Source organism: Bombyx mandarina, chromosome 20 (assembly GCF_030267445.1).
Source record: "Bombyx mandarina strain Sakado chromosome 20, ASM3026744v2".
Classification (NCBI taxonomy): domain Eukaryota; kingdom Metazoa; phylum Arthropoda; class Insecta; order Lepidoptera; family Bombycidae; genus Bombyx; species Bombyx mandarina.
Genome location: NC_143226.1, coordinates 2,648,368 through 2,675,269, shown reverse-complemented (window position 1 = coordinate 2,675,269; position 26,902 = coordinate 2,648,368). Strand labels below are relative to the sequence as shown.

The 26,902-nt window shown below is 40.1% G+C and overlaps 4 protein-coding genes across 5 annotated transcripts in view; 3 read left to right on the top strand and 1 right to left on the bottom strand.

The window, feature by feature from the left end:
- Positions 1–26,902, bottom strand: part of Cbp53E (Calbindin 53E) — a 200,568-nt gene that overhangs the window by 106,162 nt on the left and 67,504 nt on the right. The window lies entirely within an intron of this gene.
- On the top strand, positions 692–3,006 carry LOC149500599 (uncharacterized). Its single transcript, XM_089735839.1, has 3 exons — positions 692–850; positions 1,343–1,479; positions 2,585–3,006. The coding sequence occupies exons 2-3, from the start codon at positions 1,343–1,345 to the stop codon at positions 2,805–2,807; spliced, it is 360 nt and encodes a 119-aa protein (XP_089591965.1). The 5' UTR covers positions 692–850; the 3' UTR covers positions 2,808–3,006.
- Positions 15,493–17,516, top strand: LOC149500598 (uncharacterized). The gene is made up of 3 exons (XM_089735840.1): positions 15,493–15,649; positions 16,144–16,280; positions 17,095–17,516. The coding sequence occupies exons 2-3, from the start codon at positions 16,144–16,146 to the stop codon at positions 17,315–17,317; spliced, it is 360 nt and encodes a 119-aa protein (XP_089591966.1). The 5' UTR covers positions 15,493–15,649; the 3' UTR covers positions 17,318–17,516.
- LOC149500597 (putative salivary secreted peptide) lies at positions 20,277–25,354 on the top strand. Its single transcript, XM_089735842.1, has 3 exons — positions 20,277–20,588; positions 22,420–22,544; positions 24,973–25,354. The coding sequence occupies exons 2-3, from the start codon at positions 22,420–22,422 to the stop codon at positions 25,202–25,204; spliced, it is 357 nt and encodes a 118-aa protein (XP_089591968.1). The 5' UTR covers positions 20,277–20,588; the 3' UTR covers positions 25,205–25,354.

The window sequence follows — 26,902 nt, the reverse complement described above, 5'->3', positions numbered from 1 at the left end:
GATACTAGTAATAGGCAGTCTTGTGAGCCCGCGGGGGTAGGTACCACCACCCTGCCTGTTTCCGCCGTGAAGCAGTAATGCGTTGCGGTTGGAAGGGTGGGCAGCCGTTGTACTATACTGAGACCTTAGAACTCATGTCTCGGGGTAAGTGGCGGAATTTGCGTGGTGGATCTTTATGAGCTCCGGTGACCACTTAACACCAAATGGGCCTTGAGCTCGTTCAGCCATATTAGCAACAAATAAAAAAAATAGATAAATAATAAGAACCACATGTAAAACATGTTATTATTTTCGTTATTAATAAATGAAGTCACTGGATCTAAAAAGGCAAGGTAGATGGGTAACGTTCCAGAGGACGCTGTTCCACGAGATGGTCGGACCAAATATGATCTTCTCTGAACATCAGCTTCCACGATGCCCTTCATGAAGCTAAGGATCGCAGCAGATGGAGGGAAATCGTACGGGAGAAACTGATGCAGCGGGGGAGTCACGACCCTCAGTAATGAGGATAATGACGCGAGAAGGGAGGATCAAAAAAGGATTTAGGTTACTTTTGAGTGGGCTTAATATATTTTTGCATATTTTACGTTTTTATAGGTAACACAATTTTTTTATTAACACAATTATAGAATGCGTCAGCTTCCTTCCTCAAAACAGAAACAAAAATAACTTTTCTTATCGCATGACTTGTTTAATAATCCTTATTTATGTTACTACTTTCGTTTGGACCGTTGATAAACAAAAAGTCCTCATATCAGAAAATCATATTGAGTATAAATAAACGATTCTAAATTAAAAAACCATCATAACTTACTATTGATTCTGAGTACCAGTACAAGTTTCCTGCAAGGTAAGAAACTTTTCGACTATATTTTTGGTGGGATTTTCTTCGGAGGTGTTATAGATATTTCCGTCCTCCCGATTTCTACTCTGAAGTAGCTATGCGTTTAGATCCTAGAATGGAATATTTACATAATACATGACAGAAGACATCTATATAATACAGTTGAGGTTTAGACACATCTTCTTTGTAGGACCGGATGAATAGAAAACGCGAACTTTCAATCAGAGATATGTTTCAAATGTAATTGCCAAAAACCCTTTGGCTATGCTGAAGAGTTTGGCTTTCCAAACCCTTTATTATTTAATTTACACTTACAAACAATAGTCTATCGATAGATGTTAAAGAAAAATTAAGTATAAAGCCACTGTCTACTTATTTCTTTAAGAAAACTCTTAGAGTATAACTGCGGGAAGAGTTCTAGTTTTAACAATCAAAAGTGAAGAGTGCATATCAGCATCTTGTACTATTTTCTATTTGCTTGGTTGTCTTCGTTCACAGATGAAGTTCGCTCTATTGTTCGTATTGACCGCGATCGTCGCGGTGTCGACTAATGAAGTGGCTGACCCCAGATCCACTGACAGAGCTAACGCTTTGAGTATCGGAAGTATTACTTCAAGTGATAGACTCTTACGAAGGTGAGTACGACTTTCTGCAATTGTTTATAAATGACTGTTATCTTCAAAGCCCTAATATAATAATATCAACGTCTTCTCTTACTTATCTGGAAACCAATTTTGAGTTTCAGTTTGAAAAGAATGTAAGTTACTGTTAAGGGTTTCATAAAATTAGTGACGGATGTACTGAAAAAGTTTCATTTTTGTTATTGATTGGACAGGTTGGACGAAACAACCGGTGTAAATAACTTACCCGGACTCAATCGACATCAACAACCCAAATGCTCCCACCCAGCTTGCAACATGAGTTCTATGTCTTAGTTCTATAGTACAACGGATACCCACCCTTCAACCCGAAACGCAGAACTGATTCGGGGCAAAAATAAGCAGGGTGATGGTACCCACCCTTGCGGACTCACAAGACGTCCTAGCACCATCGGTATACAACAGAGGGTCCCAGATTTTGTCACTCATAGACCTCTTTCAAAATTTAGCTGGTTCCTATTGCCCTACCCCTTGCAGCTGGTACAGTTCTAACGTATAAATAAAAATAAATAAAATAAAAAAGCCCTTTTTTCCAGGCAATTACATTTTTTTTGGGATTATCATTTCTAAATGCATATACCCCTCTCAGGTGAAGGCCTCCTCCAAAGATTTCCATTTTGTTTTGTCTCTGGGGACATAAATTCAGTGTGGTCTAGCAACTTTTCTAATGTCGTCCCCCCATAGTGTGTACGGTCTATCGACGCGCCGCTTTCCCTATGGACCGTATTCCCATAACTCGACAAAAAATGTGAATATTAGGTCTGACGGTTACTGGTGGTAGGACCTCTTGTGAGTCCCTGCGGGTAGGTACCACCACCCTGCCTATTTCTGCCGTGAAGCAGTAATGCGTTTCGGTTTGAGGGGTGGGGCAGTCGTTGTAACTATACCTTAGAACTGAAATCTCAAGGTGGGTGTCGCATTTACGTTGTAGATGTCTATGAGCTCCAGTAACCACTTAACACCAGGTGGGCTGTGAGCTTGTCCACTCATTTAAGCAATAAAAAAAAATTTTGACTCCCGCCGAGTCACCCGTGGACCGCTTTGGGAATTAAGCCTATTCAACGTGATCTGTTTGTTTCAGCTTTGTTGTGAGCCGTGCTGCTACAATTAACTCGCGGGTTGTCAACGTGAGGTTCACGGCGCCTGCCGGTAGACGCGTCAGGGCTGTCCGCGTCCGAGGATCGACACAGTTCGCGAGGGTCCGCCGCACCGGAGGCGGCGTCGGCTTCACTTTCGTGAATCTTCAGTTCGTGAACGCGCCGCGAAGAGGATTTAGCTTTACCGTACAAATTTGGGGACGCTAAAATGCATATTCTGGACGTTTACATGCAAATACACGACGTTTTTGTTTTTTCGTTTGCACAAAAAATTCGTTCTCCCTTTTTTTTATTAATTAATGAATCGCGTATTTATTACGAAGCTTCCTTGTCTTTTTTTCGGACTGTAAATTACTGTGGCAACATTATAAATTAATTTCAAAATAAAAATCTAGACTACCTATAATTTCAATTGTATTATTTGTCTGTGATAAGGCTTAATGATGGGTTCTAATCTATAGTGTCGTGTCTGGACTAATCAAAGCATTAGGTAAGTCGCAAAAGTGTCTTTGCCTGTATTTTTTTAGCTTTCTGTGTTCGCTGTCACTTAAGCTGTATGAGTGTTTTGACATTTAGATTATTATACCTAGTTCACTAATAACATTTTCGTATGAAAATTAAAAAAAGTATTTAGTTATTTAACGCGTAGCAGATGTTAGTGTGATAACCATGATTTATTATTGCTTAGTCCTAATAACAATAGACAGCAGTATCACTAGTTTCGTAAAATTATCGTAATTAGGCACCATACAGCCTTTGATAGTCTCAGACTTTGTTTCCGAGTTCATCTATGCTTATCGTTTCCCCGTTTCACTTGTTATGACAGCGAACGGACGCCTACTGTCTTTATTAAATTCTTTATCTATCTATATACAGTCAAACCTGGATAAGCGAGAGTTCAAGGGAGCACAATCTCATTCTCGCTTATAGAGGTTTCTCACTAACCCGAGGTTCTCGCTAATGCTCCCTCTGAATTTCATTAGCGATTTTCCGGATTCAAACGCATTCACTATTTTAAGTTTATCACTTAATGACAGTACTTTAATTTTCCGTTTTGACATGATGCAGAACAGAACTTTCCTTCGCAATTGATTAACGATAATCTGAGTAAGTCCGACACAGGCACACGTGTCCATTCGAAAAGAATGCGATAAAATGACAACGTTATTTAATTTTAGTTCCTCGAAATAGAATAGGTTCAAAATATTGACGAGAAAACAATTCAAAAACAATGGAAGGAAGTTCCACAAAAGTTAAGAATGAGTCATAAAATAGCAGATGTTAAATTTGTAATTTGTGTTGTCATTTGTTCTTCCTAAATAATATAAATAAATAAAGCTCGACTGTCGCTGTCTACAGAGGTAGTAGATAAGTAGCAGTCTCACTTACGGAGGTCCATGAGGGAAAAACGACTCTCTCTTACAGAGGTTTCTGTTTCTCTTTAATAGAGGTTTTGGGAGCTTAAAATGACGGGTCCTGGCTATTACTCTCACTTATAGAGTTTTCTCACTTATCCAGTTCTCACTTACCCAGGTTTGACTGTATATAAAAATGAATTGCAGTTCGTTAGTCTCGCTAAAACTCGAGAACGGCTGGACCGGTTTGGCTAATTTTGGTCTTGAATTATTTGTGGAAGTCCAGAGAAGGTTTAAAAGGTAGACAAATATGAAAATGCTCGGAATCAAATGAAAATAACAATTTTGTTTTTCCTTTAATTTGTCCTCCGTCGGACGGATTTCTTTTGTTTGTTTTAAGTTTATTTTATACAAAGTTTAGGTGTTTTATTTATCGATTGAGGCACTACGAAGTCTGCCGGGTCAGCGAATACTAAATATAAAAATATCCACATACATTGGTCCCCACAATATATAATAATATATCGAGGGTTAAAAGTCTATTAGGTTTAAACGACATTTCGCTTAATACCCGACATTTATCTTTGTAAGTAACTAGCTGTATAGTCCCCGGCACGTAACTTGGCAAGAGTCGTAAGATGCGCAGTCATTCCGATAGAGGCACCCGTCACGTGCGGACGTGCTCATCGTCCACTCGATCGCCCGGTCTTTGTTCGCCCGGCTTTTGTTAGCCCGGCCATTGTTCGCGCGGCCTGTGTTCGTGATACATCTGCCGACCAAGTGTGTTTCCTGGAAGCTTTTATTTGTTTTGTTTTAGTTATTTTTGTGTTCGTGGAACATTTGCCGACAAAGTGTTTTCCTGCAAGTATTTATTTGTTTTGTTTCTTTTTGTAATTTCTGTTTTGTTGTGCTTTTTCTTTGTCCTGTAGTAATCGCGCCGCATTGCCACCTGTGTTTAATAGAACCGCTCAGGTCCGAGAAGTTGGGGCCTCGCCGCAAGGCGAGTGTTTTCAAGACCCGGGGCCGCCCCACCTGGGTACTCAGCGATCATGGACGCTGTATTCGCGGAATTCCTCCGACTTCGCCACCCACAGCTCGCCTCAGAGTTTCTGGCCTTCAAGGCCAATCACACTGCGAGCCCTCTCGAGGACTCCGCCGCGCTCGCTGCTCCTGCGTCGCCTGTACCTGCGTGCAGAGCTTCTGCATTGAGCACCGCAGCCTCTGTCGTGCCTGCCGCTCCCGTGTCGCCTATACTGGCGAGAAAAGCTGCTGCGTCGTCCGCCGTGACCATCGTTTCAGCTGAGCGATCATCCGCGGCCTCCGTCGCGCCCTCTAAAGCACCTACACTTGCTCGTAGGTCGCCTGCACCCCCCTCCTCGTGCTCTGACTCTGACTCGGACATGGAGGTCGACCTCGCCCCCGCCTCATCGACGGATGGATTCACCCTGGTACAGAAGAGTAAGAAGCGTGCCGCGGAGTCTCGAGCTCCCGCGGCCGCTAAAATTAGCAAAGCCGTGAACGCGTGGCGCCCCCGCCCTCAGACTCCCGTTGCGCCCCCAGCCCGTGCCACTCCGTCGCCGCGTCCGGTGGCACAAAATAAAACCCAGACCCCTCCCCCGGTTATCCTTCAGGAGAAGGCAGCTTGGGATCGAGTTTGCCTGGCCCTTAAGGCCAAAAATATAAATTTCACGAATGCCCGTAACCTCGCGAACGGCATTCAAATTAAGGTTCAAACACCCGACGACCATAGGGCCCTCTCTTCTTACCTCCGTAAGGAACGTATAAGTTTCCATACTTATACGCTCCAGGAGGAGCGCGAACTCCGCGTTGTAATACGCGGAATCCCTAAAGAGTTAGATGTAGAGCTCGTCAAGGCCGATCTGTTAGAACTGGGCTTTCCAGTGAATTCTGTGCACCGTATGCACACCGGTCGCGGTAGGGAGCCATATAATATGGTTCTAGTCACCCTCCAGCCTACCCCCGAGGGTAAGAAAATCTTCAACACACAGACCGTCTGTAGGCTCTCCGGTATCGCCATCGAAGCCCCCCATAAAAAAGGCACTCCTAGCCAGTGCCATAACTGTCAATTGTACGGGCACTCTTCCCGTAACTGTCACGCGCGCCCCCGATGTGTTAAGTGTTTGGGCGATCACGCCACGGCCCTCTGCGCTCGCGACCAAAAAACCGCGACGGAACCGCCTAGCTGCGTCCTGTGTCGAACACAGGGTCACCCCGCGAATTACCGTGGTTGCCCCCGAGCCCCTAAAATAAATCGCCGCGTCGCCCGCCAAAACCGCCTCCGAGCTTCCGGCCCAGACATCAAAGCCTCGGCACCCTCTGCGTCGCAGGCTAAGCCAGCGTTCGTTCCGGCGGCGGTGCCCAGTGTCTCGGCCTGGGCAAAACCGCTGCCGTACACGAACACGGCTACAACTCCCTCCTCCGCGATTCGTCCCGCCCCCGTGACTCGTCCCTCTCCCGCGACTTGCCCTACGACCGCGTCCGAAAATCTCGCTTTAGCGATCGACTTCTTTCAGTCGATCAACTTTGAGCGCGTTAACGCTTTGGGCGACGCCATTCGCGCTGCCTCCACTGCACAACACTTTATCGCCGTTGTGCAGGAATACGCCGACGTATACGCGTCATTAAATACGTACGTCCTCCCCTCACTCCGCCGGTAATCAATGGCGTATATAAGTAGAATAAAGCCCCTATCCGTAACGATAGGATTTTTTAACGCTTACGGTCTCGCAAATCAACGTGATCAGGTTTGTGATTTTTTGCGTGACCATCAAATTGATATCTTTTTAGTGCAGGAGACCCTACTTAAGCCCGCGCGCCGTGACCCTAAAATCGCGAACTATAACATGGTCAGGAACGACAGGCTCTCTGCCCGTGGTGGTGGTACCGTCATTTACTATAGAAGAGCCCTGCATTGCGTCCCGCTCGATCCTCCCGCGCTCGCTAATATCGAAGCATCAGTGTGCCGAATCTCACCGACGGGACACGCGCCGATCGTTATCGCGTCCGTTTATCTTCCACCGGATAAGATCGTTCTAAGCAGTGATATCGAGGCGCTGCTCGGTATGGGGAGCTCTGTCATTCTGGCGGGCGACCTAAATTGTAAACACATCAGGTGGAACTCACACACCACAACCCCGAATGGCAGGCGGCTTGACGCGTTAGTCGATGATCTCGCCTTCGATATCGTCGCTCCGCTAACCCCGACTCACTACCCGCTAAATATCGCGCATCGCCCGGATATACTCGACATAGCGTTATTAAAAAACGTAACTCTGCGTTTACACTCGATCGAAGTAGTTTCAGAGTTAGATTCAGACCACCGTCCCGTCGTTATGAAGCTCGGTCGCGCTTCCGATTCCGTTCCCGTCACGAGGACTGTGGTGGATTGGCACACGCTGGGCATCAGCCTGGCTGAATCTGATCCACCATCGCTCCCGTTTAACCCGGACTCTATCCCGTCTCCTCAGGATACCGCTGAAGCCATAGACATCTTAACGTCACACATCACCTCGACATTAGATAGGTCATCGAAACAAGTTGTAGCGGAGGACTTCCTTCACCGCTTCAAATTGTCCGACGATATTAGGGAACTCCTTAGAGCTAAGAACGCCTCGATACGCGCCTACGACAGGTATCCTACCGCGGAAAATCGTATTCGAATGCGTGCCCTACAACGCGACGTAAAGTCTCGCATCACCGAAGTCCGAGATGCCAGATGGTCTGATTTCTTAGAAGGACTCGCGCCCTCCCAAAGGTCTTACTACCGCCTAGCTCGTACTCTCAAATCGGATACGGTAGTAACTATGCCCCCCCTCGTAGGCCCCTCACGCCGACTCACGGCGTTCGATGATGACGAAAAAGCAGAGCTGCTGGCCGATACATTGCAAACCCAGTGCACGCCCAGCACTCAATCCGTGGACCCTGTTCATGTAGAATTAGTAGACAGTGAGGTAGAACGCAGAGCCTCCTTGCCACCCTCGGATGCGTTACCACCCGTCACCCCGATGGAAGTTAAAGACTTGATCAAAGACCTACGTCCTCGCAAGGCTCCCGGTTCCGACGGTATATCTAACCGCGTTATTAAACTTCTACCCGTCCAACTCATCGTGATGTTGGCATCTATTTTCAATGCCGCTATGGCGAACTGTATCTTTCCCGCGGTGTGGAAAGAAGCGGACGTTATCGGCATACATAAACCCGGTAAACCAAAAAATCATCCGACGAGCTACCGCCCGATTAGCCTCCTCATGTCTCTAGGCAAACTGTATGAGCGTCTGCTCTACAAACGCCTCAGAGACTTCGTCTCATCCAAGGGCATTCTTATCGATGAACAATTCGGATTCCGTACAAATCACTCATGCGTTCAACAGGTGCACCGCCTCACGGAGTACATTCTTGTGGGGCTTAATCGACCAAAACCGTTATACACGGGAGCTCTCTTCTTCGACGTCGCAAAAGCGTTCGACAAAGTCTGGCACAATGGTTTGATTTTCAAACTATTCAACATGGGCGTGCCGGATAGTCTCGTGCTCATCATACGGGCCTTATTGTCGAACCGCTCTTTTCGATATCGAGTCGAGGGAACCCGCTCCTCCCCACGACCTCTCACAGCTGGAGTCCCGCAAGGCTCTGTCCTCTCACCCCTCCTATTTAGCTTATTCGTCAACGATATTCCCCGGTCGCCGCCGACCCATTTAGCTTTATTCGCCGACGACACGACTGTTTACTATTCTAGTAGAAATAAGTCCCTAATCGCGAAGAAGCTTCAGAGCGCAGCCCTAGCCCTAGGACAGTGGTTCCGAAAATGGCGCATAGACATCAACCCAGCGAAAAGTACTGCGGTGCTATTTCAGAGGGGAAGCTCCACACGGATTTCCTCCCGTATTAGGAGGAGGAATCTCACACCCCCGATTACTCTCTTTAGTCAATCCATACCCTGGGCCAGGAAGGTCAAGTACCTGGGCGTTACCCTGGATGCATCGATGACATTCCGCCCGCATATAAAATCAGTCCGTGACCGTGCCGCGTTTATTCTCGGTAGACTCTACCCCATGATCTGTAAGCGGAGTAAAATGTCCCTTCGGAACAAGGTGACACTTTACAAAACTTGCATAAGGCCCGTCATGACTTACGCGAGTGTGGTATTCGCTCACGCGGCCCGCACACACATAGACACCCTCCAATCCCTACAATCCCGCTTTTGCAGGTTAGCTGTCGGCGCTCCGTGGTTCGTGAGGAACGTTGACCTACACGACGACCTGGGCCTCGAATCAATTCGGAAATACATGAAATCAGCGTCGGAACGATACTTCGATAAGGCTATGCGTCATGATAATCGCCTTATCGTTGCCGCCGCTGACTACTCTCCGAATCCTGATCATGCAGGAGCCAGTCACCGTCGACGCCCTAGACACGTCCTTACGGATCCATCAGATCCAATAACCTTTGCATTAGATGCTTTCAGCTCTAATACTAGGGGCAGGCTTAGGGACCCCGGTAACCGTACTCGTCGAACTCGACAAAGAGGTCGACGTGCAACCTAACCCATGCATCAGCCCGCTGAGTTTCTCGGCGGATCTTCTCAGCGGGTCGCGATTCCGATCCGGTAGTAGATTCATTCGCGAAACAATTGCTCTTGAGTTGTTAGGTCTCCTTCGGAGGCGCTCGGGCAGTTGTTAGCAAATCCCACCCCTCTTGGCTGAGCCTTTGCTCGTCCACCTGTCCTGATGAAACTGGAAAGGCCTTCGGGCCACCAGTAAACTTTCAATCATAAAAAAAAAAAAAAAAAAAAAAAAAAAAAAAAAAAAAAAAAAAAAAAAAAAAAAAAAAAAAAAAAAAAAAAAAAAAAACTGTTACGTGTTTTATTCTTTTAAATTTGTTTGCAATGCCAGGACCAAATACCAATGACCATATAGTCGATTCAGTCACTGAGCGTTTTATTATTTACGCCAGTGACGACAGCGACTCTTCGTTATGTCAACGATGAGGAGCCAACTCCTTCCACCAGCTCAGGTGCTACCATAAATTTAATCTAAGGGGTAGCACTATTAGAAAATGATAGTGACGACGGCGACACATCATTTTTAATATTAAGTATATTTTTTTAAATAAATTTCTTAACTTTTAACTTTCTTATAACTTTTAATTGTATTTTATTTTTAACACCTAATACACTTCACGAATTCCTCTCTTTTCTTTAACTTTCTTCTAAACACAAAGGCTTAAAAACAAATTACGGCAAATAAAAAATTAAATAAAATTAAATTATATGCGGGCAATAAAAGTGATCATTTTTTTGTTGCAATGTGCACCATGCGCGACATTACCCCCACTACACCAAAACCTTGCCAACTTACGTGCCGCTTACTATACCCGTCCGCTTCCCTGGGCATTTAAAATTAATATTATTATTTCTCACCTAAACAAAGATTTTCATCATTAACGGCCCCGCAACTGGTGTAGGGAGTCCAACACTCATATTAGCCTATCCATTAAGTACATGTATTTTCTACATGGATACCAAGTTTCAAGTCAATCGGATGCATGGTTCAGTAGTTATAACGGAACATTCGTAAAACCACTGTAGATTTATATATTAGTACTAGCTGTCCCGGCAAACGTTGTGTTGCCTTAAATATGATTTCTAGGGAAATTCTAGTGTAGAAAAAAAAAACCTCATTCAACCACATAATAACCAAAAAAAAATTATCCAAAAAATAAAAATAAATAATTAATGTTTGGGGTGGACAGCCCTTATCACTTAGGGGTATGAAAAATAGATAGTAGCCGATTCTCAGACCTACCGAACATACCATTGATACACAAATAAAACCAAAAAAATATGGCTGACAAATGTATAGTGAGTAAGACAGGAGACCGGCTTCGTCCTCATCCCTACCACGTGATGTTTGCTGGATGAGTGGTGACACCTGGCGGGGATAACTGATCGATTGTTAGTTGATCAGTAGTCGACCGGTGAGGACGGGAGATCAAATTGAATTAAAAAAAAATCATAATTAAAGCAACTTGAAATTATAAACTCTGAATAAGAATTTATCGTACTACAATTATAATATTTGATTGCCATCTTGCAACCTTATTGCGGATCTGTACATAGAATAAAAAAAATAAAAATCGGGATGGATAATCGGGGTATAAGAGTGAAAATTGAGAGTAATATGATTTTTTTTATTTTAAGTCATGACAAAATAAAAAACAATCTTGCCAAAAAAATTAAAGTTTATAATTAACAAATAAAAAATAGGGATTGATCGTAGAGGGGTGAAAAATTCAGAGTAATATGAAAATTTTTATTCTAAGTCATGACAAAATAAAAACAAAATAAATTGTCTAAAAAATAAAAAAAAAAATTTAGGGGTGGACCGGACCACCCTTAACATTCAGGGGGATGAAAAATAGATGTTGTCCGATTCTCCACCCTGGCCGATATGAACGTTAAGATTCACGAAATCGAGCCGTTTCGGAGGAGTTCAATCACGCACCCCGTGACACGAGAATTTTATATATTAGACATATAATAATATAAAAATGAATTTCTGTTCGTTAGTCTCGCTAAAACTCGAGAACGGCTGGACCGATTTGGTTAATTTTGGTCTTGAATTATTTGTGGAAGTCCAGAGAAGGTTTAAAAGGTAGATTAATATGAAAATACTCGGAATTAAATAAAAATAACAATTTTGTTTTTCCTTTGATGTGTAGGACGGTTTTTTTTTTAAGAGTATACAAAAAAATTGTCTTTTATTTATCGATTGAGGCACTACGAAGTCTTCTGGGTCAGCTAGTTTTATATAAATTCGTAGTTGGCTTAAGTGTATACTGGATACTATATATCTACAACGTAAATGCGCCACCCACCTTGAGATTTAAGTTCTAAGGTCTCAAGTATAATTACAACGGCTGCCCCACCTTTCAAACCGAAACGCATTACTGCTTCACGGCAGAAATAGGCAAGATGGTAGTCAGTGGCGTAGCTAGGTAACCAAGGGCCCTGGGGCAAATTAAAAAATGGGGTCCCACTGCTATGTAAGTTGATTAGGGTTTATCAAATAAAAATATGAAATATAGAAATACTTTAAAAATGCTAAGCTACTTAAGGTGTTTTTTGTGCACTGCAGGGCAGGTAATAAAAATATTAAACAGTAACAACATAAATTACAATTAATAGTTGGTGTAGGTTTGGCTAATAAAACGAAATAGAGAAGATCCAAGGGTTTATTATACAAAGGTCGGGCTTTTTTTTTGGGCTGGGGGCCGAACCTCCTACGAGGTCCCCGCGCCTAGGGGCCGCGCGGTTTATGCGGGACTGGTCCGCGGCTGCGAGACCGCGGGCCCAAGGATGTTGCACTCTTCGCCCAAGTGTCCGATGCCCTCCGAGGTCAGAACCCGGATGAGGATACCGCGGTCAACACTAGAACCAGACAGCGCAGCTCACCCCAAGGACGCCCGGCCGACGGAGCCTTCGAGGCGGATCGAAGGTCCTGAAACGTTAGCCGTCTCGGTACGGCAGCGCGTCAGGCCGCCCAGACGGTGTCGCTGGTGTCCCGGAATACCCCGCTGGACCAGAACCAGCCTGTCGGGTCGGGACGCGATACACCGCCTCGATGTATCATATCTACTTGGCGGCGCGCTAGAGTGCTGGTAGCACGTCGCGCAGCCTCTACGAGCTTACTTACTTCTGATACAGCATTAATTTTTTAACCGTTCTCGAAAAAAAAATATTAAGTCGAATTCACAATAAAACGCACATCGATGAATAATAAAACGCACATATCTCTATCCGTGAAATTGACAACACTGCCAACCTACAGAAAGAATTTCGGAGAATTCCCTATGCATAACTTTTGAATTTCTCTCAACTGAGTTGTCATCATCAAAGTGGGGTTGCAACCTGTTACTGCCTATTTTGAAAATAGGAGAAGTTTCCAAAAGTTCAGTTCGATCGAGATTTCTGGTAAGGATTCGAGGGCCCCCTGAGCTTGAGGGCCCCGGGGCACTGCCCCGCCTAGCCCCTAGGTAGCTACGCCACTGATGGTACTACCGACCCGCGCGGTCTCATAAGAGGTCCTACCACCAGTAAAAATGCTATGTTAAAAAAAAATCAGAGTTTATTATATAATTATGAGAATATACCCATATCTTGGTGCTAAGTGTTATTTCGTCGTTGTTGGTTTACCAGTAAGTTTAATTTTTCTATGTCAAAATTGAGGTTGATTTTTTGTTATGACGTTAGACATATTTCGAGATAAATGTTGCTAAAATCTGCGGACCGTCCAGTCCCACATGCCTCAAGTGGCGCTGGGACCTCGCAGGAAGTCAAGCACCTGGCCAAAAAAAATATGAAGCATTTTCTTGCCTAATCCAGATAACAAAATGTTTCATTATTCAAATGGGCTTTTATATCGTCGCAACTTTACTACTGATTCAGAATACAGATTCATCGCAGAGAAAGACCGACCCGTCGAATTTAGAACACGCTCTTTCTTAAGCGTATCAAAATGTTCATAAGCAAGGCTAAAATACGGTTAACAAAATTAAGAAAACAAACAAAGATCATAAATATAAAATATCGAATACTAGATCTACTGTAGATTAATCGATATGGACATGTCAATGGACATCGAATGTTTTAAAACAGCTTACTGTATAGAATTTATAAATAAATATATAAATAAGTTTAGTAAAATAAAAGGGAGAGATGGCAGTGATATGTTTGATATGATATTTACTGGTGGTAGGACCTCCTGTGAGGTATTTTAGCCACTTGCATAGTATTCTATGGCATCTTTCTGTGAGGCAATACGCCCTAAGCGGAATATATTTTCATTCTGGATAAGAGGGCCATTCGTGGGATTTATAACATCCAAGGTCTTGCAAATACTAGGAAGAAGTAATACTGAAATACTGTGCTTTGCTTGGCGAATACGTAAGATATATCGCTCTTTGACGCAACAACGAAAAAACATAAATGCCGCCATCCACTGTGAGACATAAGTTCTATATCTCAGTTTTAAAGAACAATAGCTACCTCTTCACACCAGAATGCGTTATTGCTTCGCAGCAGAAATAGGCACCGTCCTGGTACCTAACCTTGCGGGCTCACAAGACGTAAAGTTACTTAGTTAAAGTTAAAATTAAAGTTAGCACCAGAAAAGTTTGCGGTTTGTGTGCGTCAGATGGAACAATGGGTTATGAAAGGTGGCCCTCAGGAAGCGGATCAGGAAAGCAGAAATCAGAGCTCAGTGGCGCAAATTGATATTGGCTTATGTCCAGCAGTGGCCACGTGTGAACTGATGACGATGAAGATGCTGTTAAATTAAAAGTACAGACATTATGTTAGTTTAGTTTTTTATTTAGATACTAGTAATAGGCAGTCTTGTGAGCCTGCGTGGGTTGGAAGGGTGGGGCAGCCGTTGTACTATACTGAGACCTTAGAACTCATGTCTCGGGGTAAGTGGTGGAATTTGCATGGTTGATGTTTATGGGCTCCGGTGACCACTTAACACCAAATGGGCCTTGAGCTCGAACACCCATATTAGCAAAAAATAAAAATAGTATGTATATTTCTGTCTCATTCATCCTACACATTTTTGTATTTGTGTCTCTTACCTGTCGTTTTTTCCGTTGCATCCGGTTTGAAATCACAACGATTCTAAAGAAGTTTTCACTTCAAAAATACATGTGTGCAATGCAATTCACACGTGGTAGAAGTGAAACCTTCCAAAATTAAAATACAATTATCCTAAACGTCTTAAGTATATGTAAAATTTTGTCATTAGTAAATAATTGTAAGGTAGCGCCCTCTGTGAATTGATATTTTAATTTCACGTATAATCCTAAATTAAAATTCACTACAAGAGCTTTCATACACACGTTAGTAATAAAAAAATCTCACAGATGGCGCTGTATTAAATAGTATGTATATTTCTGTCTCATTCTTTGCTGGCTTCATCCTACACATTTTTGTATTTGTGTCTCTTACCTGTCGTTTTTTCCGTTGCATCCGGTTTGAAATCACAACGATTCTAAAGAAGTTTTCACTTCAAAAATAGACAAATAGTAAGAACCACATGTAGAATATGTCATTATTTTCGTTATTAATAAATAAAGTGACTTGATCTAAAAAGGCAAGGTACGAGTAGATGGGTAACGTTCCAGAGGACGCAGTCCCACGAGATGGTCGGACCAAATACGATCTTCTTTAAACATCAACTTCCACAATGCCCTTCATGAAGCTAAGGATCGCAGCAGATGGAGGGAAATCGTACGGGAGAAACTGATGCAGCGGGGGAGTCACGACCCTCAGTAATGAGGATAACGACGCGAGAAGGGAGGATCAAAAAAGGATTTAGGTTACTTTTGAGTGGGCTTAATATATTTTTGCATATTTTACGTTTTTATAGGTAACACAATTTTTTTATTAACACAATCATAGAATGCGTCAGCTTCCTTCCTCAAAACAGAAACAAAAATAACCTTTCTTATCGCATGATTTGTTTAATAATCCTTATTTATGTTACTACTTTCGTTTGGACCGTAGATAAACAAAAAGTCCTCATATCAGAAAATCATATTGAGTATAAATAAAGGATTCTAAATTAAAAAACCATCATAACTTACTATTGATTCTGAGTACCAGTACAAGTTATCTGCAAGGTAAGAAACTTTTCGACTATATTTTTGGTGGGATTTTCTTGGGAGGTATTATAGATATTTTGCGTCCTCCCGATCTCTACCCTGAAGTAGCTATGCGTTTAGATCCTAGAATGGAATATTTACATAATACATGACAGAAGATATCTTTATAATACAGTTGAGATTTAGACACATCTTCTTTGTAGGACCGGATGAATAGAAAACGCGAACTTTCAATCAGAGATATGTTTCAAATATAATTGCCAAAAACTCACTAGCGATGCTGAAAAGTTTGGCTTCCCAAACCTTTTATTATTTAATTTACACCTACAAAGAATAGTCTATCGATAGATGGTCAAAGAAAAATTGAGTATAAAGCCACTGTCTACTTATTTCTTTAAGAAAACTCTTAGAGTATATTTGCGGGAAGAGTTCTAGTTTTAACAATCAAAAGTGAAGAGTGCATATCGGCGACTTGTACTATTTTCTATTTGCTTGATTGTCTTCGTTCACAGATGAAGTTCGCTCTATTGTTCGTATTGACCGCGATCGTCGCGGTGTCGACTAATGAAGTGGCTGACCCCAGATCCACTGACAGAGCTAACGCTTTGAGTATCGGAAGTATTAGTTCAAGTGATAGACTCTTACGGAGGTGAGTACGACTTTCTGCAATCTATACTAATATACACATCTACAGTGGTTTTTCCGGATGTTCCGTTATAACTACCGAGCCGTGCATCCGATTGACTTGAAACTTGGTATCCATGTAGAAAATACATGTACTTAATGGATAGGCTAATATTTATATGAGTGTTGGACTTCCTACACCAGTTGCGGAGGCGTTAATGATGTGAATCTGTGGGGGTGAGAAAAAATAATGTTAATTTTAAATGTCCAGCGAAGCGGACGGGTACAGCTAGTTGTTTATAAATGACTAATTTTTTCAAAGCCCTAATTAATATAATAATATCAACGTCTTCTCTTATTTATCCGGAAACCAATTTTGAGTTTCGTTCTGAAAAGAATGTAAGTTACTGTTAATGGTTTAAATAGATGGTAGATATTATAAAATTAGTGACGGGTGTACTGAAAAAGTTTCATTTTTGTGATTGGACACCCCGTCCAATCAATAACAAAAAAGGACGAGCTCACGGACCACCCGGCGTATATAGCTTCGTTTTTTATTTTTATTGCTTAGATGTGTGGACGAGCTCACAGCCCACCTGATGTTAAGTGGTTACCGGAGCCCATAGACATCTACAACGTAAATGCGCCACACACCTTGAGATATAAGTTCTAAGGTCTCAGTATAGTTACAACGGCTGCCACACCCTTCAAACCGAAACGCATTACTGCTTCACGGCAAAAATAGGCAAGGCGGTGGTACTTACCTGTGCGGACTCACAAGAGGTCCGACCACCGAATTAAGGGTGTACGGCCTATTCAACGTGATCTGTTTGTTTCAGCTTTGTTGTGAGCCGTGTTGCTACAACTAACTCGCGGGCTGTCAACGTGAGGTACACGGCGCCTGCCGGTAGACGCGTCAGGGCCGTCCGAGTCCGAGGATCGACGCAGTTCGCGAGGGTCCGCCGCACCGGAGGCGGCGTCGGCTTCACTTTCGTGAATCTTCAGTTTGTGAACGCGCCACGAAGAGGATTTCACTTTACCGTACAAATTTGGGGACGCTAAAACGCATATTCTGGACGTTTACATACAAATACACGACGTTTTTGTTTTTTTCGTTTGCACAAAAAATTCGTTCTCCCCATTTTTTTAATTAATAATTCGCGTATTTATTTCGAAGCTTCCTTGTCTTTTTTTTCGGACTGTAAATTACTGTGGCAACATTATAAATTAATTTCAAAATAAAAATCTAGACTACCTATAATTTCAATTGTATTATTTGTCTGTGATAAGGCTTAATGATGGGTTCTAATCTATAGTGTCGTGTCTGGACTAATCAAAGCATTAGGTAAGTCGCAAAAGTGTCCGTGTATTTTTTGAGCTTTCTGTGTTCGCTGTCACTTAAGCTGTATGAGTATTTTGACATTTAGATTATTATACCTAGTTCACTAATAACATATTCGTATGAAAATTAAAAAAAGTATTCTAGTTATTTTACGCGTAGCAGATGATAGTGTGAGAACCATGATTTATTATTGCTTAGTCCTAATAGTTTCAAAGATTAAGATCTTTTAATCACGGTTTTGTCGTTATTAAAAAAAAAAACATAAAACACTGTTATGCCGGTACGAGTACGCCATCTATCATTAAATAGCTGAAACGGATATCAAAACAACTGGCACTATCGGGAACATGCAAGAAGTCACGTCATCTATCGGCAGATAGCGAAAACGGTTTCGAAACGACTGGTACTATCGGAAATGTTCTCGAAGCTCCTAGAAATGTCATGCTAACTATAAAAAAATATGTTTGTACAATTACTTTTAAAAGAGTAATTAAAGGTTCTTAGCATGTATATTCCTTCAACTATACGAAATCATAGCATTCATAAAAATACAAATATACTGCCAAAAATTCCATCATCAGCTTAAAGACGCCCTACCACCAGTTAAAGAAGATTACATACAGTTGATCCTACCTTTATCCATGGCGGCTTTTTAATATAAATACCAAAAAGTCTACCGGCCAATTTTCCTGCCTATTTGACGGCAGGATTTCTGAAACTAAGCCTCGCTTTCAAAAATTTCATCACCAGCTTAAAGACACCTTACCACCAATTAAAGATTACATACAGTTGATCCTACCTTTATCCATGGTGGCATGTTAATATCAATACCAAAAAGTGTACCCGCCAATTTTCCTGCCTATTTGACGGCAGGTTTTCTGAAACAAAGCCTCGCTTTCAAAAATTCCATCATCAGCTTAAAGACGTTACCTACCACCTGTTAAAGATTACATACAGTTGATCCGACCTTTATCTATGGCGGCTTTTTAATATCAATACCAAAAAGTCTACCGGCCAATTTTCCTGCCTATTTGACGGCAGGTTTTCTGGAACTAAGCCTCGCTTTGAAAGCCGTGTTCTATTCGTATTTAAACGATATAGCTGGGTTTACTATTGACGCTTAGGTTGCAAAAGAAACAACTATCACAGTTGTACGGTATTTTTTGAGCTGCATAAAATGTTACTAGCTTGCTGCGCACATATTTGCCATGAAACAATTTTGCGATCCAAACTTAAGTTCTTTTTTTTATTGCTTAGATGGGTGGACGAGCTCACAGCCCACCTGATGTTAGGTGGTTACCGGAGCCCATAGACATTTACAACGTAAATGCGCCACCCACCTTGAGATATAAGTTCTAAGGTCTCAGTATAGCTACAACGGCTGCTCCGCCCTTCATACCGAAACGCATTACTGCTTCACGGCAGAAATAGGCAGGGTGGTGGTACCTACCCGTGCGAACTCACTAGAGGTCCTACCACCAGTAAAACATAGCTGTACCTTCTAGGGGAACCGCCCATTACTAAGACACCTCGTACACTGGTATTAAATGATAAAACTATAGCAGACATTAATTCTGCTTACCGGGTACCGATTAAGTCCGATAATCACTTAATACCGGGCGAATCGTAACTTCATACGTTCGTCTGTCTATTCATATATAAAAATCGATGTTTGTATGTATGTTCTAAGCCGAAACGTCTTTACCGATTTAGATGAAATTTTCAGGAAGTCATTAAATTGGTTTAGCTAGTAATCTTGTGAAGTTTGGCAACGATCAGACTGAAGTCAAATCAAAGAACGTCCAGCGTATCGGCTGTATCGTTTATTAATTACAGTGAAGAGCATAACTACTGCGTAGAAAAGATCAGTAACGAATTTTAATAACATTATCACCGATCTTAATAACATCAGATTTGTGCATTATTGGCGGTAAATATTTCATCGATAAGAACGCAACATAATTAATTGGTTTTGCATTTATTTTTCTTAGCACTTTCTTTCCTTTCTCAGAATTATGAAAAAAATATTACTATCAATTAAAATAATGATTTATCAATTAGAATAATCATTAAAATTCAAATGAAATGAACATAATCTATTTATTACCTTTACGCATTCTGTTTCATTGGTATTTATTATAAATGTAAACAGCACATACTTCTCCTACACGAGGCTAAACTCGAAATTCTTAAAATAAGAGATGGCGCGACATCGTGAGACGCATCAAGTCTGCCCCTTCCAACACTACATGACGATCACGACCACTCTGTCAAGAGTGACACGACTGAGAAGAAGAAAAACCCGATTATTTCAGGCGTAATAATTAATCTTAATAGTCATTGTATGATTTTGTCGTTGTCTTATAGGTAACTGGCTGTACCCGTCCGCTTCGTTGGGCATTTAAAATTAACATTATTATTTCTCACCCCCATTATTAACGCCCCCGCAACTGGTGTAGGGAGTCCAACACTCATATAAATATTAGCCTATCCATTAAGTACATGTATTTTCTACATGGATACCAAGTTTCAAGTCAATCGGATGCATGGTTCATTAGTTATAATGGAACATCCGTAAAAACCACTGTAGATTTATATATTAGTATAGATTACTCTAAGACACTAGAAAGAGTGTAATATGTAGTTTACGTAACTACTGTGCTCTTGTTTCAGACGTAAGTCACCTAAGATGTCATACTTCTGCGCGTTGAGCCTAAAACTTCTAAGATCATAAGATCATAATCACAAGTCTTATGTATGTATCTTCCCAATAATGGGCGAAAGCGCATAGCTTACCCTCCACAGTGACATATCGTGTTACAAGTGTGCTCGTCATAGAAATGATATCTATTCGTCACACTATCTTGCATGTTGATATTTTATCTTATCACATAATGTCATACAGATATATAACAACTTAAGAAGTAGGGTATTCATCGCAGAGTTAGTGTGACAATCGTTGCTGTCAACAATCAGTGGCACATTTAAAAGGTAAATTTTATTTCTTATTACGCTTATGTTATGGTCACGTTGTCTCATCTTTATATATTTCTTCTGTGCGTGTGTTTGTCACTGAACTCCTAAACGGCTGGACCGACTTGAATGATTTTTTTTGTATGCGTTTGGGTGGCACCCTGGATGGCTTAGATTCACAAACCAGCCCGGCAGATGGCGCTGCAGTCGGTATCTAGGTCATTTATCTTTCCTAGAAATAATTTATATGGAAATGCAACATTTGCCGGGTCAGCTAGTAAAAACATAATATGGTCCTTATGTACCTTTGACTGCAATTAACAGAATTTTTGGTTTTATTGATTTATTAAACTTTATTCATAACAGTACAGTCGCGGACTTAGTGCCTAAGGCATTCCCTAACAGTCAACCAAAGGCTGGGTTAGACATAGAGTGAAATGCATTTTTAAATATTATATTGTGAAATATTAAATAAGGTATTAATGACTTAGTACTCTCTCTATATGTGGTTCATTGATATCGTTAAATTCAAGCTATTGTCACAGACGAATGAGGTCGTGTATGGTATAATAACCTCTAAGGCTATGAGCGATTAAAGAGGGGAAAAATATAGAGGTCATGACGACAGTGAGTGGTAATGAAGTTAAATTGAACATTGGCACTGACAATGGCACTGAAAACAAAAGGCGTAATTGTACCTATATCAAAATCTATATATTAATACGTGAAGCAAAAACTTTGTATCCCTTTTTACGAAAATTGCGCGGACGGAGAAGTATGAAATTTTCTACACTTATAGAGAATATAGAGAAGAAGTGCACAATGCTAATATTTTTTTTAAATAATGCATAAATAAAAGATACATTAAATCAATAAAGAAAACATTACACACACTACATAACATTTATTTGACGCACACACGCATGCATACTATTTATTGTCAAGCTTTTGTTCTTGACGTCTGTTGTCAAATTGAGAATAGATTAAATATTGTCTGTCTTTGTTAATATTTTTTATATTGTAGTCTTGGCGAAATTTGTGATTATAGAAGTATAAAATACAATCATAATAGTGTACAAACTTACAATTCCAAGTTTATTAATTATAGTCGAATTTCGACTACTGCGGGACCTCTAGTAATGGTAAATTGGCTTCTAAATAATAAAGATATGCATCTAAATAAATACGCATTCTAAATAATAAAGATCCGCATCTATGTATGTGCAGCTCGATTTTTTTCGACCTCAATTTACTTCAGATTTCATACGTATTTCCGAATTGGAATATACCCAAATTATTTTATTTTTTACGAGAGACAGAGGTTGCGTCCCTGGCATTGTCGATGACAATGGCCGGTAGTAAGAACTACGTGCAGTCGAAAGCAATAAAACCTATTCTTAAAAAACCTAATCAACTATGATTCATACGATGAGCAACTGATAATAATTTTATTGATAAAGAATCACTATGTATATGATATTGAATATTTATTATCATGAGACCAAATATGTTGTATACAATGATTGTATTCGTTATATCTGATTAATAGTCCCCCCAATTATTAATAAGCGTAACAAAAAAAATATATTTCGAACTTGTGATATGAACATCTTAAACATTTAGGATATTATTATGGTGAATATAAAAAAAAACTTTAACTGCTTGTTAAATTTGCGAAAGCATTGCTTTAATTAGAAAAAAAAAGTTTTTGTACGAAACAGGAATTTGAGAATAATTCCCTAATATCCTATACTATAGTTTAAAATCGTGTGCCTTTTGACTAGATGTGCATGTGGTTCTCAAATTTTACAATAACAATTTTTATTAAACATTTTATTTTTTTTGGCAGATGAATACAATTCTGGTCTTCGCGTTAGTCGTGTTGGCTGCTACCAATGCGGCCATACTACCGTCTAGTACGAGAGCCAACCTAATCGTTGGCTACGTTAGTACAGGAGACAGACTTTTGTACAGGTAAAATCTATTTTAATTACTTTTCAAAGGTTTGTCGTAAAAAAAAAATTATTGCCCTTGTAGGCAGACGAGCATACGGCCCACCTGATGGTGAGTGGTACTTCCTATTTATTTGTCCCGAAAGATTCTGTGTTCACAAAACGTACTAAAAGGCAGTAAGCGGTATTTTTAATACGCTTTTATTAGCTTCAGACGTATGTATGTTGGTATGTTAGTATGTAACGGAATTTTTGAACATGATTTTGACCCCCTTGAAAACGTTTGATTAAGTCGAAATTAGAACGATATTAAGAGTCGATATTAAGAACCGATGACAATTCAAATTTAAAAAGAAATAAAAAAATAATTGAAAAAATTGAAATTCAACTAAAAATGAAAAATAAGCAATAGTTTAAAAAAAACTAACAAAATATGCTATTATAGAAAATCCAACTAAAAATAGAAAATAAATTTTAATTAATTTAAATAAAAAATAGTGTAAGAAAAAATGATTTTATTCTAAAAAAGCGCGGGGTGCTTTTCAGGATATTGTCAAAATAACCCTTCTACTCATATCTGTTCATAAAATATTTATAACTACTGATACCAAGCACCCCACGAGTTTTTTTACAATAAAATAATTTTTTCTTACACTATTTTTAATACAAATTTATTAAAATTTATTTTCTATTTTTTAGATGGATTTTCTATATAAGCGTATTTTGTTAGTTTTTATAAACCATTATTTATTCATTTAATAACTTATCCTGTGCACATATTGTTTGTCTACTACCATTATTATTAAGTACCTCAATAAATATTTTTATCAATCGGTAAACGAACTGTTTTCATTTCATTATAATATCATGTTTCCGTCAATTCAAAAAAACCCGTAATCAGCTATGATTCATGCGAACACGCCTCTTTATCGTAAATCAATAGTTGATTAAAAAATTAGTGGTCACTGTATTCAGATTAAGCGTTATCTTAAGACGAGTGTTAATTATATCATTATTGCTTCCGTAATTTCAGCATTTCTAATTTATCAAGCACTTAACGAAACTTTCATGTTCAATCAACATTGTAGACTCGTATACCAAGTACTGAATAAATCTATATATTAATACGTGAAGCAAAAACTTTGTATCCCTTTTTACGAAAATTGCGCACACGGAGGAGTATGAAATTTTCTACACTTATAGAGAATGTAGAGAAGAAGTGCACAATGCTAATATTTTTTTTTAATAATGCACAAAACATACATTAAATCAATAAAGAAAACATTACACACACTACATACCATGTATTTGACGCACACACGCATACATACTATTTATTGTCAAACTTTTGTTCTTGACGTCTGTGGTCAAATTGAGTAGTGTGGCCTTGGCGAAATTTGTGATTATAGAAGTATAAAATACAATCATAATAGTGTACAAACTTACAATTCCAATTAATTATAGTCGCATTTCGACTATTGCGGGACCTCTAGTAACAATAAAAAGTGTATTCTGGATTATTAAGTATTAGATTTAAATTCGTGGGTAACTTTTTTTAATTTTTTTTTTTTTTTTTTATTGCTTAGATGAGTGGACGAGCTCACAGCCCACCTGGTGTTAAGTGGTTACTGGAGCCCATAGGCATCTACAACGTAAATTCGCCACGCACCTTGAGATATAAGTTCTAAGGTCTCAGTATAGTTACAACGGCTGCCCCACCCTTCAAACCGAAACGCATTACTGCTTCACGGCTGAAATAGTCAGGGAGGTGGTACCTACCCGGGCGGACTCACAAGAGGTCCTATCACCAGTAATAACGCAAATTATAATTTTGCGGGTTAACTTATAGTACAATTCTTATTGTGGCACGTTTTCTATCCTCGCTGATCAGACTGAGAGACTGACTCAGTGGTGCAGTAGTTAGCGGGTCTGACTGTAGCGCCGAGGGTCGTGGGTTCGATTCCCACGTCGAGCAAACGTTGTTTGATGAACAAGTTTGTTTGGTGTTTTTCTGGGTGTCTATTATCTATAAATGTATAACTTTAAACATATATAAGTGTGTTTATCAGGCTCTGGTACCCATGACACAGGGAAACCTAAATTGAGGTCGTGGGGGGTATTTTTTTTTATTGCTTAGATTGTGGAAGAGCTCACGGCCCACCTGGTGTTAAGTGATTACTGGAGCCCATATACATCTATAACGTAAATGCGCCATACACCTTGAGATATAAGTTCTAAGGTCTCAGTATAGTTACAACGGCTGCCCCACCCTTCAAACCGAAACGCATTACTGCTTCACGGCAGAAATAGGCAGGATGATGGTACCTATCCGTTCGGACTCACAAGAGGTCCTACCACCAGTACCACCAGTACAGTACAGGGCGTGGTTTGTTCCCAGCTATTTATTATTATTATCACGTGATTGAGACAATTTTTTTTTTGTTTTTCAGATCCTACGTATACCAGCCAGCTAGGCCGAATACTATTCAATACCAGGACATAGTGTATCGCGGTAATGCGACGACGCGCATTACGGCTATACAGGCCACGGAAGTTGGGGTAACTCAGTACGCATCAGCCTGGATCCTGTCTGGCGGGCTCAGTCAGAACAACGTCACGGTCCGATTCCAATCAGCAAGAGGATACGGATATTACTACCTCTTCGACGTATGGGGACGCTAATTTTTTGATTACTCTCTTTCCTAAAATTGTCTAAATATTGTACCCTAGCATTCATATTTACAAGAAACGATTTTGTCATAAAGCGACCAATTATAAATTGATTAATACATTTGCGTAAGGTTTTTAATAATAAAAGTTTATTGAGCACTATATTGTTTTAAAGTTTGTACTTTTTGTATAACTAGAGGTCCCGCAGTAGTCGAAATTCGACTATAATTAATTGGAATTGTAAGTTTGTACACATACTATAATCACAAATTTCGCCAAGGCTACATACACTATAGAAAAATATTAATAAAGACAAAGTATATTTAATCTATTCTCAATTTGACCACAGACGTCAAGAACAAAAGTTTGACAATAAATAGTGTGCATGCGTGTGTGCGTCAAATACATGTTATGTAGTGTGTGTAATGTTTTCTTTATTGATTTAATGTATCTTTTGTGCATTATTTAAAAAAAATATTAGCATTGTGCACTTCTTCTCTATTTTCTCTATAAGTGTGGAAAATTTCATACTCCTCCGTCCGCGCAATTTTCGTAAAAACGGATACAAAGTTTTTGCTTCACGTATTAATATATAGATTCATTAAAATACACTCACTACATTACACACTATAGTTTGTAAATTAGGTAAGTTCGTAACGAAATAGCAACAGTCGAATAACATACTCTGTATAATAAAATTGAACATGACGTGATTTTGTTTCGGCAAATCCTTTTGCGATCGGGAAACAACTGACGTTACCGAATCACATAAAAAGAACAACAATTGGCGAACTTGGCACGTTACTGCATTTGAGTCTGAGAATTCATCACAGAATTACATTAATGAAACTTTCGTTATCTCATATGTTACGTATTGAAGACATGCTGATTACGTATTGATTACGCAGTAAGTAATACGTATTGAACTTTTATTTATTTATTTAAATGAGCAGATAAAAAAGTAATAAATAACTTTTTACCTAAAAGTTATGTCTTCTCTTAATCACAAATTTAGAAATTAAAAATTCACTTTTTAGTCACAATAGGGTGTTTTTTTAATTTTTTTTGTTTTTTTTTTAATACGAGATTTATTTTATTAACTTTCGATGTTATTTCGAAGTCATTTCGACAATTATACATAACATAAATATCTAATGCACCGGTAATCAAATGCGATGCACCGGTGTTCGAATCTCAGGCGGGTACCATTTTTTCTAATGAAATACGTACTCAACAAATGTTCACGATTGACTTCCATCGTGAAGGAATAACATCGTGTAATAAAAATCAAACCCACAAAATTATAATTTGCGTAATTACTGGTGGTAAGACCTCTTGTGAATCCGCGCGGGTGGGTACCACCGCCCCGCCTATTTCGGCCGTGAAGCAGTAATGCGTTTCGGTTAGAAGGGTGGGGCAGCCGTTGTAACTATACTTGAGACCTTAGAACTTATATTTCAAGGGGGGTGGTGCATTTACGTTGTGGATGTCTATGGGCTCCAGTAACCACTTAACACCGGGTGGGCTGTGAGCTCGTCCACCCATATAAGCAATAAAAAAAATTATATATCTAAGCTTTTCAATTTTATAAAATTAAATACTAATACACTTAATTGAAAATGACTGAGATAGAAAGAGACAGAGATTTTCGAATTTGTTTTTCCTAATCACTTTGAAAATTTGACGACAACTAATACCGCATTCGGATGG